Source organism: Lipotes vexillifer, unplaced genomic scaffold, assembly GCF_000442215.2.
Source record: "Lipotes vexillifer unplaced genomic scaffold, Lipotes_vexillifer_v1.1 scaffold1109, whole genome shotgun sequence".
NCBI lineage: Eukaryota > Metazoa > Chordata > Mammalia > Artiodactyla > Lipotidae > Lipotes > Lipotes vexillifer.
Window position 1 is genome coordinate 262393 of NW_006791562.1, and position 20229 is coordinate 282621.

At 38.9% G+C, this 20229-nt stretch overlaps 2 protein-coding genes across 2 annotated transcripts in view; one reads left to right on the plus strand and one right to left on the minus strand.

Annotated features, from left to right (window-relative positions):
* Nucleotides 1-5835, minus strand: part of SMC6 (structural maintenance of chromosomes 6) — a 72929-nt gene extending 67094 nt beyond the window's left edge. Inside the window, exon 1 of the mRNA XM_007464460.1 lies at nt 5648-5835. The gene's annotated coding sequence lies outside the window, so the exon portion shown is untranslated. The remainder of the gene's footprint in view (nt 1-5647) is intronic.
* Nucleotides 5836-6187: 352 nt separating this feature from the next.
* The window catches only part of GEN1 (GEN1 structure-specific endonuclease), a 29637-nt gene continuing 15595 nt past the window's right edge, over nt 6188-20229 (plus strand). Inside the window, exons 1-3 of the mRNA XM_007464461.1 lie at nt 6188-6385; nt 15117-15289; nt 15971-16157. Coding sequence (XP_007464523.1) covers nt 15129-15289; nt 15971-16157 — 348 coding nt within the window. The 5' untranslated portion in view covers nt 6188-6385; nt 15117-15128. The remainder of the gene's footprint in view (nt 6386-15116; nt 15290-15970; nt 16158-20229) is intronic.

Genomic DNA, 20229 nt, shown 5'->3' on the forward strand with positions numbered 1-20229 from the left:
GGCTGCTGAGCCTGCGCGTCCGGAGCCTGTGCTCCGCAACGGGAGAGGCCACAACAATGAGAGGGCCGCGGAACCGGAAAAAAAAAAAAAAAAAAAAAAAAAAGCCTAATGAAAGCTTGCTCACTCTAGACAAAGGAGCAGGAAAAGGGGAGCCTAACAAGACAGGAAACTTTTAGACAATAATCACTCTACTCCAGTCAAATATGGCCAAGTGGGTAGCCTGGACTTCCACCCTGGTGAAGCTAGTTTCAGAGGCGGCTGTGTAGGCCAAGTAGGGAGCCATGATGATGGCATCAGGTGGAGAACTTAGATGTCCACCCCCAATAGGGGGTAACAGGATGCTACTTACTCCCATTCCCCCTTGGATGGTGTCAGAGGAGGCCTTTTACCACTGCCCGGAAAGGTGAGGAGGCCACCCCACTGCAGTGTCCACGTGGGGGGCTGAAACTCCCACCCTAGCCGAACAGCCACCGTAAGCTATGGAAAGAGCTCTGGTAAAGTTTTAGATGTGAGTCTTTGTGTCCATGGCCTAAAAAAACCATAGGGCAGCAGTTCTCAAAGGTTGTGGTGTCTTAAAAAGTACCAAGGACCTCAAAGAGCTTTTGTTTAAATCTATCAATATTTACCACATTATAAATTAAAATTGAAAAACTTTTAAAACAAGCAACACACAAGTACACATTCTATCAGTCGTCAGAGCGATGGCATCATCACATGTCTGTAACCTCTGGAAAATTCCATTGTACAGTCACAAGTGAATGAACATGAAAAAGGGAAATAACATCTTACATTAATTATGAAAACAATTTTGATCTTGTAGACTCTTTGAAAGAGTCTCATGGATCCCTGGACCACACTTGGCAAACTGCTACTGTAGGGGATACTATAAGCATGTCCATGACACAGTGCCATAAATGACAAGGCATACCTACCAGTAATAAAGTTAGGGCAGCAGAGAAGAAGCCAGCCATAGAATGACTGGTAGACTTGATATTCAAAATGTGGCCCAAGGACCATCAAGCAGCCATCTACATCTCTGAGGAACATATTAGATATCCAGAATCTCAGGCCTCAATTTAAACCAACTGAATCTGAAGCTTCATTTGAACAAGGTCTCGGGTGACTCAAAAGCACATTAAAGTCTGAGATGAACTGTTGTAAACAACATTAAAAAACTTGGGACTTTATCCTATCCTGAAGGCAATAAGGAACCTAATTTATCATGATAAATCAAATACCACTTAAAAGGTATATTAGTTAACATCCAAAGAAGGACATTTAACAAATGCCTTTTGAGACAGTACTAGTGTTACAGTCACGATTACATAATATTCACCATCTTTTTTACAAATAATGTTTATTTTGAATCTCTTACACAAGTCAGAACTTGAAAATCAAACAATTCTCAAATTATTTAATAGCAAGAGTTAATGTATATTAGTTTCAGCTTGTTGCTAATTTAAGTTCCCTAGAATACCACCAGGCTATTATTTTCCCAACACTTCCTTCTTTCCCGCCCATACCTCTATTCCTTTCTCAATTACAGTAATTTATTTATTATAGAAGAGCAAAGAAGACACATTACTTTTTGGTTTTCCCAACATTAAATGCCCTTTTAGACACTGTTTTTATTAATGCTTAATACACGATCTTGCAGTTAGCAGACACATCAGCTGACTGATTTTAGTATTTTACCATTAGAAAATGGTAGTTTTTCTAGTAAAACTGGGGGGAAAGGTAAATGTGATTAGCTCCTCACAACGAATGTGAGATTCTATACTATACGGAAGACAGTGTGCTACATGACAATGATGTTTTTTATTTGCTGTGCTTAGCCTGGGATTTGCAGTTTGCTGTTAGGTTGCCATGGTAACTTGCATCTAACAGACACTGAAGGATCCTACCTTTTAAAATAGGAATCACTTTGTAATTTAATGATAATGGATTTTTAAAAACACACATGAATGTCCTGAGAGTTAATTTTAGGTTACAATAGTAAAACTGTTTCTAATAGGCTAAAGAGACATACTCTTCTTGCAGAGACATACTTTTCTTGCAAAGAAAAATACTTTTAATATCCTGCAATATATAAAAATAGAAAAAAAAACTCCTCTGGGATTTTCAATATATCCATAAAGCTCTTCATGGTCTTTAATATTTGTTTATTTACAATAAAAAAATTAAAATTAAGGGACATATCATTTCCCCCTCGCAGAAAGCAAACTCCATCAGAGCAGGAATAGTAACAAATATGCAGATTCTCAATAAAAAAAAAGTTCAAGAAGAAAAATAAATCGCCAAGGGTTAATTACAGCAAGCATGTACATAGGAAATTTGAGAGACCAAAAGCATTTTAACAAAGGACTACAAATTTCTAAATTTCTAAATTTTCAAATTTATTGTGAGTATGTAGTGATTCACACTTCCCATTCATATCAAAGTAGGGGTTAACAGCAGTGAGAACAGTCATAACAGAACTGGAATTATTAATAGAAAACAATGGTTAAAAAAAAGGCAAACTGCTGCTGCTTCTGAATCTGCCATGGACTATTTACCTCATTCCCAATTCCACTTCTCCCACCACCACAGACAAATTCATTCTGCATTATACCACCTCATTTTTAATGTACTGAATTAATTAAGCACACTACTTGGAATATATCATGAAGTAATGTGAGATGCAATAGATAATAAATAATATAAATAAGTGAAAAAACTCATTAGGCCACATCCATCAAACAATTCCAGACGAGCAAAACTAGGAAGTACTAAGCACAGCACTTCAGATAATAAAATGTGAACACTGAGATTTGTATTTTAAAAAATCCCTGTGACCTCAATATAGAAGACAAACGAAACAGAGAGAGTAAGAATAGGGGCAAAAGAGACCAGTCTCTAAAGGATAAGGGGTGCTGAACAAAAGCAGTGGCATGCACATCAATGTTCACTGCAGCATTATTTACAATAGGCAAGATATGGAAGGAACCTAAGTGTCCATCAACAGATAAATGGATAAAGGTGTGATACACACACACATACACACACACACACACACACACACACACACACACACACACACTGGAATATTACACAACCACTAAAAATGAAATCTTGCCATTTGCAACAACATGGGTGAATCTAAAGGGTATTATGCTAAATGAAATAAGTCAGACAGAGGAAGACAAATACCCATATGATCTCACTTATATGTGGAATCTAAAAAACAAAAGAAACAAAACAAAATGAAAACAGACTCACAGATACAGAGAACAAATGTATAGTTGCCAGAGGGAGGGGTCGGGGATGAAATAAGTGAAGGGGATTAAGAGGTACAAACCTTTCCTTTAATCCTCAACATCCTTCTAAGTATTGTCCTTATTTTACAAAAGGGGATACTGAGGCTCAATTAAAAGATACCCAGACTTATGTAGCTATAACTTAGCAGAGGCTAGATCCAAACCCAGGTTGTCAAAACCCAAAGTCAAACCTCTTTAACGTCCAGGTTCCTCATGGTATGAACTGAGTTTAACCAAGTTTGACTCTTTATAGGCAGTGAAATTGGATATTAATCTGTTCATCTTCTTGTCCATCCTTTGTTAATGTATAAAACTACATAACGGATTCTAATGTGATATGTCCCTCTAATGTTACTTATTCAAGCCAATTAAAACTTGGGCTTGCTTTACAGAATTTTACCTTGTGTTTAATTTTCAGAAACAACCTTTACTCTTAATACTAAATGCCATTATCAGTAGACTGAGAAGGTTTGGAAAGGAAGGAGGATAAATAATACATTTATGTTGTTTGAAAACACTGAGTTTTAAGTGCTCCTGAGATAGAGAGACCAGTAGGCAGTAAAATATACTCTGCAGTACAGGCAGATTCGGGAGTGGAGCTAAGAAAGCCACAGGAAGTGTTCTGAATTTGGTCACCAGGGAAACTATGTTTAGTGAGAAAGATGTATCTCATTAACTAGTGAATCCAAAACACTAACATTAATGTAAGTATCTACACTTGACCCTCAGTCATCTGGACTTGTGTGTGTGTGTGTGTGTGTGTGTGTGTGTGTGTATAAAACTGTGACATTTAACTATGCCTTAAATATAATGCATACTATTGTAGTAAAATTTTGAGTTATTTATTAATTCCTGAAAGTAAGCCAAGTATGGCTTTGATTAATTTTCCTAACTTAGGTCTAAAAATGATAGTCAAGATTTAGGCAGGTTTTACACAAAATTCTACATCCAGGCACTCAGTAAAATACTCAGTAAAATAAACTTTTGGGAATGAAACTGGTTTTTCACTGTAACCACTTTAATATGCCATTTGTGCTGACTTTTGCCAGGCTCAATTCTAAATACTTCATACTAATTATAGACAGGTACAGAGATAAAACTCTAACTCTCTCTCTATCCCCCCACCCTCACATATTTAAGAATCCTGTGAGTTAGGGACCATGTTATTTTCTCCAATTACAGAAAAGGAACTGAAATTTGCAGAGGTGGTACCGACTTGTCGGGGGTCACACAACACTGGTTGTGTCTTGCACAAAAACATGTTTTTTAAGCAATATTCTAGTAATCTCCAAACTTCTTTGTACTTACAGCCATTCAAGGAAAAAAAAACAACAACACAACTGTAAAGACACATTCTCATAGGAAATTATTACTCTGCATATTTCACACAGTAAAAGAACGAGATAAAGTAAATCTAAGTAGTTCCAATATGGTCCCTCTCCACTTATGCACGCATGGAACTCTCTGCAAGCAAGTGCATGTGCCAGTGAACATTTTAAAAGACTACATAGCAGCCGTCTAAAAGCCGTCAGCGAATTTGGACTTTTTTTCTTTTGAATATACATTCCAGAGTAGCTTGTCTTTAAAACACTCGCTTGTAATCGTCTCCTCATGAAATATACAGAGCAGTAAGCACTCACATAAGTTCTGTCTTCAGGGTTTAAACAGCAAATAGTTGCTCTTCCTAGGAATTATCCCAGGATCCTCTCAAGCCCTTTCTCTACCCTTGAGTCCTGTGTTCCGCAATTCCCAATAGTGATTCTTCTCCAGCTCATCTCCACGAGAAAATCAGGGAAAAGAAATAACATCATAAAACCTCCAAACATCACAATTTAATTCTTCCAGGTACAGAAGAGTTTGCGTTCTCATGAAACTGGCATTTTAGCAACAAATCCAATTTAATATTTACATACATCTCTTAAACATACTTAAGTTGCTACTTGCGAGGTACCATCAAACGGGTGATAAAAGCCCGATTCCCGAACCCAACCTCATCCCCCGACCCTTATACCCCCCAAGCCCCTCGTCAAAGCCTAAAGGGCCGTTTGGGGCCGGGCGCCGGGTCCCGCAGCCCGAGCCGGGATTGGCAACCCTCGCCGCCAGAGCCGCTCGAGGGCGGAGCCCAGCGGACACACGGGCAAGTTTCCCGCGGCTGAGGGGACCTGTGCCGCCTGCGGAGAGGGCGTGAAGATCCCCGCCGGCCGTGGGCCGGGCCGCCCGGCCCCCCTGGACACTGCCGCAGCACCGCTGACCCGGCCGCCACCAGGTGCGCTGGGGGCGCCAGCTACGAGTGCGGTGAAGGGGCATGGACCCGCAGCAAGGGAGAGCGACAGCGCGCGCCCTCACCCTACCTCGAACAAGTCGAAGTCTCCCGAAGGAACCCGATCGGCGGGGCGGCCGTGGCGCAACAGGACGCTAAAGCCACCCCAGGGGCGTCTCGGCGTCGGCCGGCCGCCGTCGGCCCGCTGGGTTCTGCGCGCCCACAGCGGGAGAAGGCAGCAGCCCGGCCGCCCCGGCGCCCACCGCGGGACACTCCGCGCCTGCGCCCCGCCCCCCCTCCCGCCGGGACTCCGCCCGCGCGTGCGCGGTTCGGAGTTTGCGCGCCACTGGAGTCTAAGAGGGGCCGGAAGTGCCCCTGGGCGGACGGAGAAAGCTTGTAGAAGCTCGGGGCTCGGCGACAGCGGGACGCGGGGAGCGGGGCGGGTGATTTGCCTAAGTGAAAGTGAAAAAAACTCGGAGCCCCAGGACTACAGTTCCACCCATGCGTACAGCGGCCGGCTGGAAGCCCGGGAAGCCGAGCGTACGACCGCGGTCGCGGAAAGGGGACAGTCACTTCCCGGAAGAGGCGGGGCTGTGGGCGAGAAGGCGCCGAATTCAAAGTGCTCCCCAGGAGCTTTCCGGGGCAGGGTGCTAGGCGCCAAACGGTCGGCTTTGCTTGGGGAAGGAAAGAGAAAGTCTTTAGTTTTCTTTTTCTTATTTTTTGAGAAGAGAAAATTTAGAAACTTGTAGACAGCAGTAGTTAGGATTCAGGCCAAACTGGTAAATCACGGAAGGGCGTCTTTCAAAACCAAGGAGGAAGGGTTGTCCCGGTAAGTCCCGCAGAACGGTGGAGAGATGGCACCGCCCGGGTCCTTCCACTGGCTCCTTTGCAGTCTGGGTTGGGGGCGAGCTTTGTGTTCGTGTCCCTGTCGCACCCGCCCCCTCCTCCCAAAACACCGTCAGAGGCTCTCTTTGGGTCCAGGACGACAGCAGTCCGAAGCTCCCGGCTGGATTCAGCCCTGCTTTCCGAGCCCGTAGTCTCCCCGTCCCTGCGGTTCGCACCGGCGCGTGGGAGCTGTTCGCCGCGGCTCCGCGCTCTGGCGGCCGTGCCGAGGCCGCTGGGTCCCGAATGTCATTCCCCCGGGCACCGTGGGGTACACTCCCACGCCTGGTTCAAGGCCATCCTGGGCGAGCCTTCCCTGATCCCCATGGGCACACTTGGGTGTTCCTCTTTTTTGGTGTTAACTTTGTGTTTTGGAAATACTTCCATTATAGCAGTTATCTTAAGGCATTGTGGTTGTTTATTTACAATCTTTCTTTCCGCTGGCGGGTGCCTACATTGTAAACCCTCTCAATAAACATCGGAACTAAAGAAGTTTAAGTTCCTTGGCTTAGCTTTCAGCGCCTTCTCAACCCGACATTAAGCTACCGCCTCTGTCTTTACACAGCTCTTCACGTGGCATGCTGATGTAGCTACGTAATATACTTTCTATACCCCAAAATCTTCCTTTCTAGATGGAAAAAAGGGGTATTTACTGCTAACCCAGAACACCCCCGAAGAAACTGATGTCAAACTTCTGGTCTCCAGTAAGGAAATTCCTACCCTTTTACTTCTAAAGATGATCAAGTATATGTTCCTATCCTGGCCTTTGCCATGATACACATATGACATAGTCAAAATAGGTGAAAACACTACGACATCTGGCCCAAGTGGTCCTTGTGGGTAAAAGATGGGAAGCACAGCTGGGAGGTCTCTGCTTATATGTAACTTCCTTTAAGAAGTCTTCCTTGATGCCCTGCACTAAGTAGGATACCTTCTTTAGCTCTATTTACTCCTATAGTTCTCTAGCCTTACTTCTGTGCCTGTACTTGTCACATTGTTATAATTCCCTTTTTATCTCTAATCTCACCTAACCACGGTCCTTAAATGCAGGGCTTGATCTTTCAATATTGTATCTCCAGCACCAAGAAGAATTCTGGTAAATAGTAGGCATTTAATAAATATTTATTAATAACAAGTAATTTAAGCCTGGGTTATATTATTCTTCAAAGTTTAAGCTAAATTCATATGAAAATAAAACTGAAGAAATAATAAACACAGCATTAATTAGTGAAATTATGTGGTAAGTCCTATACAATACAATCCTGAACTGAAATAAGCATTATACAGTTTACCAAACTTTATATGAAATAGAGTCATCTGCATGGGAATTGGGAAATTTAAAGTAGTTCCTGCTTTATTGTTAAAAAAAATTGTTTCTAATGCTTCTGCTTAAACCTGAAATAAAACTGGAAAGCTGTTAGTTTAATAAAATGTATATTTTTGCATATCAAACCATTTACCTCTTTTATGTTCTTTAAATTTGATTCATTAGTGGAATTAGCAAGGTTCTGTGCTTTTCTCACCTCATTCAGTTTTATAATTAACCAATAAAACTTATTAGCTTTTAAGGAAGTTTTAGGAGCATAAATTGATTTATGGGTACCATATGGTTACATCAAAGGATTTGGTTTTGTTTTAACCTGAAGGGGATTCTTAAGCTCTTATTTTAAACTAGAAATTCATGTTCTTTCTACCAAGAAATAATATCTGAAATAGAGTGATTTGTTTTTAATACCAAACTATCAGAATAGGTGATGAGATTCAAAAGATATCAGAATCTTGTAATTCATTTGGTTTAATACCTCTCGTTTTGTAGGTGGGTTAAATGTCCTCCTAAGGTTGTACAGCTAGTCAGTGTATATCCAAGATCAAAATTTTAGGTTTTCTATCCCAAGTCCAATGCTCTTTCACTAAAGCATATAAATTGAAGCCACTAGTAGGCTATAAAGTTATTTGCTATGGGTTGTTCTGACTTCGTTGAGTCACATAAGTATTCTTGCATCACATTAGTTCTTAGTTCTTAAGAGCTATATTAGGAGACTTTTTAAAATATATGTAATATACATTGATTGCATGAGCAGATTGATGTCAATGAAATCATTACATTATGAAAGATAGGAGTAGAGACTCGCCAAATCTTACATCATAAAAAATTTCAAATTTCACCTATTAAAATTATACACAGTTTGGGGTGAGTTTGCTATGTGTAGTATTTTTAAATTTTACTTAATGCTGAGGTATTTTCAAGCAACCTTTTCAGGTTGATCATGACCTCATGCAAGAACCATCTGTTCTATCTTTGAGTGTAGTTGTACTTGAATATCTTAAAAGTTGTTGCATTCTGTCCCCTTTTGGAACTTTAAATGCTTTTACAGTCTTACCATTGCTACTTAATATCACTTCAAAGGAAGGGCTGGTACAAAGAAAGTGACAAGGAATGGGAAATAATAGATCGTGGAAATAGACATTTTAGATTAAGTGCAACCTTAAAACATGTTATGGGGAGTTCCCTGGTGGCCTAGTATTTAGGATTCTGGGCTTTCACTGCCGTGGCCCAGGTTCAGTCCTTGAGTGGAGAACTGAGATCCCACAAGCCACACAGCACAGCCAAGAAAACCAAACACACACATGGTGTAATTTTTAATAAGATATTTCACATAATTTTACCCTTTCAGAACTATTGAGGTATTTGTTTAATATTCTGCTTTTACAAGTGATTTTCAAAAGGAGCACAAAGACCTTAGCTTGTAGATCTATTGAAGATAATCCTAAGAGTATTTTAAAATAATGTATTACATTTAGAATGCTTTGTAATTTTACATTAATATTTTTTGCATTTTACAACGGGCTATAAGATAGCACCATAAATGAAGTAAATTAACTGGTAACAAACAGAAGTTATGTCACCCTTAAGGAAATTCACTATCCATTACCAGAGAGATGAAGATTTTTAAATATGTTTTAGATTTTTAAATAAGATCATTGTGGCTTCTATGGGGAGGATGATTGCGTGGGTGGCAAAAAGTAGAAGCAGAGAGGCCAGTTAGCAGACTTCACGCACTAGAAGAGTATCTTTAGAAACGGGGATTTAGGATGTGTTTTGGAGACAGGGGACTTGTTGATCAAGTTGCTGTTAGAGAGTGAAGTAAAGAGAACAATCAAGAATGACTGCTAGGTTTTTGGCCTAAGCAACTGGATATTTGGCAATAACTAGGGATAGAACAGTTTTGAGGAGAGATGGTGGAATCAAGAATTAGATGCCTATTATGCATCCATGTAAAGATAAAGTAGGAGATTAGATGTTCTTATCAAGAATTCGGAGAAGTTGTCAGATGATGAGGGATAAATATTAAAGAGGGGAAGTGAAGAGAAGTCTCTTCGTTATATTCAAAGGACACTCACCTCTCTGACTCTAAAAATAATCTTCCTGTGAGTCTTTCTGTTAACTTTCTAGTTATTATGCCTGCCACCAATCCTTTAAATAGTGTGACTTGGCATAGTTCTAATCTATTATTTTTTAGTTAAGGCTATATAAAGTTGCAGTTATTCAAGAAGGTCTAATGGAAATTCATTAACGGTAAGTTACTAAGAGAAAGAAAAAAAAAAGACTCATTGGGGCATGTTAGAGAGAGAGGCTAGCTCCTAAAAATTGTCCCCTTGGGTCCTATCATTCAGAGAAAAAAGTGGAAAAAAGCACGTTTCACGATAGCAGCAATTCTTTCATGGTTATGAAAGAAACATAGCAGAGCATTACTACTTTATAGGAGTATGCTTGGGGGACACGAGAGATTTTTAACCTTTTTCAAATGCATTTCAGTAGATATATTGGGACTCTAGGTCAAGGTACCAAAGTAGTTTAAAAAGGAATTGGATGAAGGTGATCAGAGGTACAAACTTCCAGTTATAAAATAAATAAGTACTAAGGGTGTCGTGTACAGCGTGATTAATATCATTAACATTGCTGTATGTTATATGTGAAAGTTGTTAGGAGAACAAATCCTGAGTTCTCAACACAAGGAAAACATTTTTAAATTTTGTGTCTTTATGGGATGATGGATGTGGTAAACTTACTGTAATCATTTCATGATGTACTTAAGCTAAATCATTATGTTGTACAACTGAACCTTAAGCAGTGCTGTATGTCAGTTGTATCTCATTAAAACTGGAAGAAAAAAATGTGACCAGGAAGACTGTCAATGAAAGAGACTTTTTTTCTAGAAAATGTCATATAACTAAGGAAAGTGGAGAAGAGAAAACCTTAGTTCAGAGATAGTAATTTTTTTTTTTTTTTTTTCTTGCGTTATGCGGGCCTCTCACTGCTGTGGCCTCTCCCATTTGCGGAGCACAGGCTCCGGACGCGCAGGCTCAGCGGCCATGGCTCACGGGCCCAGCCGCTCCGCGGCACGTGGGATCCTCCTGAAACGGGGCACGAACCCGCGTCTCCCGCATCGGCAGGCGGACTCTCAAGCACTGCGCCACCAGGGAAGCCCCAGAGATAGTAATTTTTACTTTCTGGGACCTAAATGATAATTTTGTTACAGACCTTTTTTAATTTTTGCCTGCGTTTTTCATACTAGTTGTGTTTAAGCAGCCATTGTTACAGCTTTGTAGTCTTTGCCCATATTATAATAAAGGAATAGCCAAAATAGATATCCTAGGTACATATCTGTTCAGCTGCCAGTGCTAGTTCTGTAACATAACCACAGATGCTCATTCTTTTTATTTATTTATTTATTTATTTATTTATTTCTGTATGTCTGCATTGGGTCTTTGTTGCTGCGCGCGGGCTTTCTCTAGTTGCAGTGAGCAGGGGCTACTCTTCGTTGTGGTGTGTGGGCTTCTCATTACGGTGGCTTCTCTTGTGGAGCACGGCTCTAGGTGTGCGGACTTCAGTAGTTGTGGCACATGGGCTCCGTAGTTGTGGCTTGTGGGCTTTAGAGCGCAGGCTCAGTAGTTGTGGCACACGGGCTTAGTTGCTCCGCGGCATGTGGGATCTTCCCGGACCAGAGCTCGAACCTGTGTCCCCTGCATTGGCAGGTGGATTCTTTACCACTGTGCCACCAGGGAAGTCCTGGAATGCTCATTCTTTAAACCAGGTTTATTTCTGACAAAAGAAATTAAAATAACATGAATAAGTTTTAAATGTAATGATCATATTATATTAAAGACATTACTTATGGGCTTAGTTAAAAGCCCTCTTTTAACTAAGGGATCCAATCTGTGGGAACCTTAAAATATTAATAGAATCAGTTCTGGGTTTATTTTTATTTTTCCAGGCATGGCTGCCCCAGTGAATAATATATTCCGTTAAGATCCTTAAAAATGTTCCAAATGTGCTTGAAATAGAGGACTACAGTTTTTTGTTTGTTTGTTTTGCGGTACGCGGGCCTCTCACTGTCGTGGCCTCTCCCGTTGCGGAGCACAGGCTCTGGACACACAGCCTCAGCGGCCATAATTCACAGGCCCAGCCGCTCTGCGGCATGTGGGAACTTCCCGGACCGGGGCACGAAGCCGTGTCCCCTACCTCGGCAGGCGGACTCTCAACCACTGCGCCACCAGGGAAGCCCAGAGGACTACAATTTTTAAGATTCAGTCTACCTCATTAGTGTTTCTCCAATTTTTTTTTTCCATCACCCTCAGAAGGAATACAATGTACATCACAGTCCTATACATAAATATGTTTGTGTGTGCCATGATAACACTGCACCATGCAACAGTCTTTATTCTTACTATTTACTTATATATGTGTAGTCAGCTTACGTAATGCATTAGAGACATGCTAGGAAGGATTGAACTTTAGAGATGGAAGGACCAGAGAAAAGATGCGCCTTGCCTAAGACCACATAACTCATTCCTAGGCATTCTGGAGGAAACCAGAAAAAATGAATCTCTTATCCTTAAAAAGACATACTGAAGTCGTATTTGATATTCAGGTACTCATAAATATGTAGAACATTGCTTTTTAATTGACCCATGAACTGTGTCCATATTTCATTACTTAATATTTAGGCAAGACATAAACCATCTAAAGATTTCTAGTTTATTTGCCCAACCCTTTATAGATAGGGCCACATTCTTTAGCTTTTTTTTTTTTAATTTGAAAAGTAATACAAGCATATAGTTATTTAAAAAAATAAACAACACAAAGAGTAATTTTTCACACCTCTCAACTTAACTCATCCCTAATAAATAACCTATTTTGTACCTGTTTTCATTTCAAAACTTGAAGACTATTTCATCAGTTCAGGAAGATGTATCCATTTTTATTTGCTGCATCATCTATTCCATTGTTTGAATATACCATAATTTGCTTAAAGATATGTCTGTTGTGCTCATTTGGTTCTTCCCAGTGTCTATTATAAACAATGTTACAATGAATATAAATCTGTAAGCACTTAAGAGCATATCTTAAAGTAAATTCCTAGGAGAGCTATTGCTAAATCAGGAGATACCTGCATTTAAAAATTTGACAGCTAGCGTCAGGGTCAAATTTAAATGAAGTAGGATAAGTTATGATAACGTTCCTCCAGAGAGAAGTTGCTTAATTTCCTTCAGTAGCAACACATTCCAGTATCCAGCGTGAGTCACAAATAAAAGGAAAGCACAATTATCAGTAAGAACTTCCCCCTCAAACTTTCTATTTCTGAATTTTACATGTTGTGGTGGTGAATACTTTATTTTTTTCTTTTCTTTTAAATTTATTTATTTACTTATTTTTGGCGGCGCTGGTCTTTGCTGCTGTACGCAGTCTTTCTCTAGTTGCAGCAAGCAGGGGCTACTCTTCATTGCCATGCGCGGGCTTCCCACTGCGGTGGCTTCTCTCGTTGCAGAGCACGGGCTCTAGAGTGCAGGCTCAATAGTTGCGGCGCACGGGCTTAGCTGCTCCGTGGCATGTGGGATCTTCCCAGACCAGGGCTCGAACCCGTGTCCCCTGTATTGGCAAGTGGATTCTTAACCACTGCGCCACCAGAGAAGTCCTAGTAGTTAACACTTTAAAAGGCTTGTTTCCCTTCATAATAATGCCTTAGCGAATACATGTGCCCCCGCTCTTTTTCCAGAATTTACTACAACTTTTCACTAACAAAGAGATAAAACCTTGACTCTGAGTCCATGTCACAGTGCCACCCACGTTCAATCTGTGGGCCTTCTTGATGTGCAATAGACTATAGTAGCACTGGAACCACCGTTACTACCTAATGCTTTCTTCTCTGTATTTAAATCTATAATTTTCCTTCTAAAGTGACATATCGGCAAATATTTGTGCAGCTCTTCATAAAAATGAGTGCACAAAATACTACTTAGGGTTACACTGACCACGTTTAAAATTAAGATTCAGAAAAGCTCAGAGAAAATGACAGATAGCCACATTTCCAGCATTTATTTTCTTTGTAGCCATGTACAATTTGAGAACATTTGCTTTTACTATGAACCCTGTTAAAGGAACAGACAATACAGTTACATTTTAGTTAGAATGGCTTTGCATTGTGGTGATAGCTTTTTGTCTTAATATGTCTTGTATCCTACCTTGTGTTTGTAGAGTGAAGTAAGGTCATTATTCAGATGATACATAGTCAGACTTTTACATAGTCAGACTGAATCTTCAATGCAAATGCTACATAATATTTTTTATCAAATAATAACAAAGGAAAAGGAAAACAGCTATAGATGTTTAATAAGGAAAAACTGGCATATAGAAAATACCAAAGCAGGTTACAATAGCAGGGTTTAAGCAAATTTTGTTTTTAAAATGTCAGGTACATAGAAAAGAGTTTAACATCAGTTTTCTTTGGATAGTGGAACTATAGGTGATTTTAAAATATTTTTCTTTTAAAAGATTTTTTATTTTCCCACAATGAACGTGCATGACCTTGCAATTTAAAAAGCCAAGGCTCTTTAAAAAATAATAATAATAATGTATTCCTTCAACTCTTCCTTTTCTATCTCCCACCCCCCCACTTCTCCATCAGTTTTCCTTCCTTAATCTTTTGTGTTTTTTTGTTTGTTTGTGTGTTTGCATTCTTCCTGCTTTTGTCTTTTTGTTTTTCCTGATTATGACAGAGGACTAGTCAGTCCTATTCTCTCTTTAGGTATGTAAATCAAGGAGTGAATTCTCAAGAAGACAAATATGCATTACCACATCTGTGGATTTTCTGCATTTGTTGCTCTTATTAGGTGGGAGAAGCCAATTGCCACCTTTTGAGATGGGGGTAATTTTTCCTTTTATTTTCCAAATTTCATGCAATATTAATGTGACCATGTGAAAACTTTTATTCTCAGCCACTGCTAAAGACTGCGTGGAAAAGAGGAAAGAATGAGGAGGGACAAGGCAGCCACTGACATTCGTTACATTAAGTTTAAAAATAACTATTTTTCAGTACTATAGAGAAACATATTTGGTGACATGAGTGGATTTTAAGGACAAATTCAGCATGCTATAATCTGTTAATAACTTTTCATCTGTTAGTTGTGTCAGTGTTTTTGAAGCCACTAAGTGTATTACCACCATTTTTAATGTTTCAGGTGTTCTTGATTCATTCCGAAGAGCTGACCAATGGAAGAAATAAGAATATTATTTATGAATCACCCCACACTAGCTCAAAATACACTGTTTGAATTTCTGTTCTGAGCTTCTATGTCTTTTAACAATCTTTTGAAAAGTGTGCCTCAAATAACAGCAGATAATCACCAGGATGGGAGTGAATGACTTGTGGCAGATTCTGGAGCCTGTTAAACAACACGTCCACTTGCACAGTCTTGGTGGGAAAACCATTGCGGTTGATCTGAGTCTCTGGGTATGTGAAGCACAGACAGTCAAAAAAATGATTGGGACAGTCATGAAGCCCCACCTCAGGTAGAGTAAATGTGCTCAGCCTATAAATAGATGATTGCATAAGCAGTGGATGTCTTGGTTCTGTTTCCACTTCATTTCTTTTGTTGTTGCTGTCTTACATTTTGAGATTTTAAAATGTATTAACCTGTCTCATTGCCATCTCCATATTGATAACACAATTTGTACCTCGTACCCTTTGAGCTTCAGACTCGTAATACTTGGCTGCCTATTTAACATATCCGCAAGAATGCTTCGAAGACTAAAAGCCAGAAATTTGGGAGCCATCCTCCCCCTGTTTTGTCCTCCACACACCCAATCCATCAGAAGTCTTGCCAGTTCTACTTCCAGAATATACTCTGCGTTCACAGACTTCTCTCGATGTCCAGAAGCACTGCCTCAGTGGATGCCAATATCTCTTATCTGCCCTGCTGAGATGAAATCTTCGCTAGTTTCCCTCCCTCCTCTCTTGGCCTCCTCCTCAAAACCAGCTTCCACATAGCAATTAGAATAATCATAAATCTCCTTTGCTAAAAGACACACAGTGGTCTCTCAGTCCAGTCTACTTAAAGTAGTCTTAACAAATAAAATGTTATTGCATATAACATTTTTTATATTAATGTTCTTGCCATTATGTCATACTGCTATGTTGATTTCTGCTATCAATATATGATGATTAATGTATTATTAACTTTCATATTTCAGGAACCTATTTTTTCGTATCTCATATTTAACGCTAATGGATGTAAAACTGGTGTTCGTTATGGAAGGGGAACCCCCACAGCTGAAAGCTGATGTCATAAGTAAGAGGAATCAGATTCGGTATGGACCTTCGGGAAAAACATGGTCTCAGAAAACAGGGAGATCACATTTTAAATCAGTCTTAAAGGAGGTGAGCATTCAGATATGATCTAATAATTCTGATTTGAATTATAGAGTATACTTTACTCTGGTAAACTTTTTTGTTCAGTATCCTTAATACTTATTAACTTTACTGTGACTAGAAGGACAGTGTGAATAGAGAAGAGAGTTTAAGTTTTGGAGTGAAACTCACCTGCATTCAGATTCTGACTGGCCATTAGAAACTCTGAGACAGTGGGCAAGATTTTTAACCTGTCTGCCTCGTTTCCTACTCTGTAAAATAGGATTGTAATACTTTACAGGGATATGTTAAAAATTAAGAGAAAATATATCTAAAACAACCAGTACATAGTCAGGACTTAATATGTAACATTTTATGACATCTTCAGCACTTAAAGAATTCCCAGGATAGAGGTCTCATTAATTCATACTTTACTGATTCAGGATTAATGAGAGTTCATAGACAGAATACGTATTTGGCTTCCTTTAGGGCTTTGTAATTTTAAAAAGTACTCAGTTATATTTTAATATATTTATACGTTATAAAATATATTTTTTTATAAAAATTTTAAAAGAAGAGAAATCTATAATTCGATAAAGTAAGTAAAACAGTAGGAAGCTGTTATTATCTTGTCTCTATTTTATTTCTTTTTTTATAAATTTATTTATTTATTTTTAGCTGCATTGGGTCTTCGTTGCTGCGCAGGGGCTTTCTCTAGTTGCGAGCTGGGACTACTCTTCCTTGCAGTGTGTGGGCTTCTCATTGCAGTGACTTCTCTTGTTGTGGAGCACGAGTTCTAGGCACACGGGCTTCAGTAGTTGCGGCTCGCGGGCTCTAGAGCACAGGCTCAGTAGTTGTGGTGCATGGGCTTAGTTGCTCTGTGGCATGTGAGATCTTCCCCGACCAGGGCTCAAACCCGTGTCCCCTGCATTGGCAGGAGGATTCTTAACCACTGTGCCACCATGGAACTCTCCTGTCTCTTTTTTAAGGGTATGTTTTTAAAAATTGCAGTAATCATGCACAAATAATTTTTATCTGGAGTTTTCACTTAACATACCCATGTTTCCCTGTTTCCATATTCTATTCAAAATCATTACTTTAATGATGGTACAACATGTATGAAGGTATGAAATCATTCCCCATGATTGTATATTGTATTGTATATTGTTTGCTTTTTAGTTCTTCTCTATTATACAGAAAATTATGATGAACAGTTTTTTGTAAGCATAGCTTTTTCTTGTGATTTTAAGATAAAATTACCCAAAGTGGGATTGATAGACCATGGTGCATGGCTTAGTTGCTCTGTGGCATGTGAGATCTTCCCCGACCAGGGCTCAAACCCGTGTCCCCTGCATTGGCAGGAGGATTCTTAACCACTGTGCCACCATGGAACTCTCCTGTCTCTTTTTTAAGGGTATGTTTTTAAAAATTGCAGTAATCATGCACAAATAATTTTTATCTGGAGTTTTCACTTAACATACCCATGTTTCCCTGTTTCCATATTCTATTCAAAATCATTACTTTAATGATGGTACAACATGTATGAAGGTATGAAATCATTCCCCATGATTGTATATTGTATTGTATATTGTTTGCTTTTTAGTTCTTCTCTATTATACAGAAAATTATGATGAACAGTTTTTTGTAAGCATAGCTTTTTCTTGTGATTTTAAGATAAAATTACCCAAAGTGGGATTGATAGACCAAAGTTTAGGAGTGATTTTATAACTCTTGCCAGTTACTTTCTACCAGTACAGATATGAGATAGGCAATTTCATTGCACCCACAAGATTATTGGATATTAGGAGGTTTATCTTTGTACTATTTAGTATGGAAAATCGAAGATATTTCTTTGTTTATGTAATACGTATAAATACATATAATACATATTTAATATGTATTGTTCTTTTAATGGTGAGGTTAAACATTTAACTTAGTTTTAGTCTCTCTCTGGGTAATGACCATCATATCCTTTCCCCACTTACCTTTTGAGGTTTTACTTTTTCTTTTGTTCATATTCTTTATATACTAAGGAAGTAAACCTTTTATCACATTTGCTTTGAGTTCCTATACCTGTTTTTCTTTTTAATGTTGTTTAAAATTTTAATTTCTTTTAAAAGGTATTGTATAAATTAAAAAGCATTTTTCTCCAGAAATTCTATTTTCTATTTTTATGTGATTAAAAATAATAATTTTCAGTTAGTGACTATTCTACCTTAATGACTATCAGTAATTGAAGAAAATATCTGTACTGAATTCTAATTATTTCTTGTGTAATCAGTTCCTGGAAATACCTATGGTTTACATACTTAAGGAATTAAATACCCAGTATAACGCAAAAAGATGTTTATGTCCTTTTGAGAAGATTGCTCTATGCCTATTTCTTTATTTCTCTAATTGTGGTGTTCTTAGGCATTTTGTATTGGTTCAGTGTTGCCTGCCCATTAATCATTATCATATTTCTGTACACTCAGTTACTAAGCCTTACGTTCTCCTAATCTACTGCCATTTTTAGTTACAAGCATGGAAAGCACACATTAGTCCTCCAACACAACCTCCACCCCATGTGATAGAGACTTAGGGTAGAGAAAATTGCAACCAACCTCATCACAAATTCTGTGCTGGTTTTTGAAAAGAGTTGGAACAGAATCTGAAATGACTTTTAAACTCTTGTTTTTTATGAAAGGATACTTTTTATGTGTGGGTAAATTAGAAACAACCATGGTGTTGCAGTAATGCAGCACCTATAACAAAACTGTCTCTCTAAAGTCACCCAGCCAGTGTTCTGAAAAGCACCTTTCTTTTTGACATAGTACTTTGTCCTTGTGAACCTTGTCCGCCTTGGGCAACATCTGGCAGAGGTTTTTATTACATCATATAGCATGCAAACAATTAATCAGTTAAAGCAAAAGAGATGATCTTTCTTCTGTCTCTAGAAACTAGGTAAATAGCCTCTTTTCCTCACCATATCCAGTATTCCTCAGTGATAGAATGAGAGTATCACATATGAGAAGAAAGAATGCACTAGGCTCTAAAGCTAAACTATAAGCTACTCAGCTGGGTTAAATTCATAACCCCAAGAAAACCACAAATTGATGTAAACATCCTGTACAGACATTTGACTTACTAGGAGCACTCCAACAACGGACCCCTGTGTGGTTCCCCATAATGTGAGAGTTTCATCGTACAGGGGAGGTGATAAGAAGTGAACTTTAAGGTCTCAAGCCAAAATTGTGTAATAGCGTCTTCTTTGGAAGAGCTCATATTGGGAGGATCATCATGTGAGAAGAATTGCTGTAGTTTTACAGATGTAAATGTTAATGTGATTAATTATTATTATGTCAAGATATTTCCAGACTCTTGAGATAATAGCATTGAACAAAACAATGAAAATTGCATATTCATTACTTTTAAAAGTACTTTTTAAATTAATTTTTTAATTGAATATGGATTACTTTTTAACTGACATTAAAATTTTTAGCTTTTCCATACAGAAAATTTTAAACAAATACAAAAGTAGCCCATCACCAATCTTTAACAATTATCAACTCTTGACCAATTTTGTTTCATCTATACTCCCACCCACTCCTCTACTCCCACATTTTTTTTTTTAACATCTGTATTGGAGTATAATTGCTTTACAATGGTGTGTTAGTTTCTGCTTTATAACAAAGTGAATCAGCTACACATATACATATATCCCCATATCTCCTCCCTCTTGCATCTCTCTCCCACCCTCCCTATCCCACCCCTCTAGGTGGTCACAAATCACTGAGCTGATCTCCCTGTGCTATGCGGCTGCTTCCCACTAGCTATCTATTTTACATTTGGTAGTGTATATATGTCCATGCCACTGTCTCACGTCGTCCCAGCTTACCCTTCCCACTCCCCGGGTCCTCAAGTCCATCCTCTACGTCTGCGTCTTTATTCCTGTCCTGCCCCTAGGTTCTTCAGAGCCATTTCTTTTTTTTAGATTCCATATATACATGTTAGCATACAGTGTTTGTTTTTCTCTTTCTGACTTCACTCTGTATGACAGTCTCTAGGTCCATCCACTTCACTACAAATAACTCAATTTCGTTTCTTTTTATGGATGAGTAAT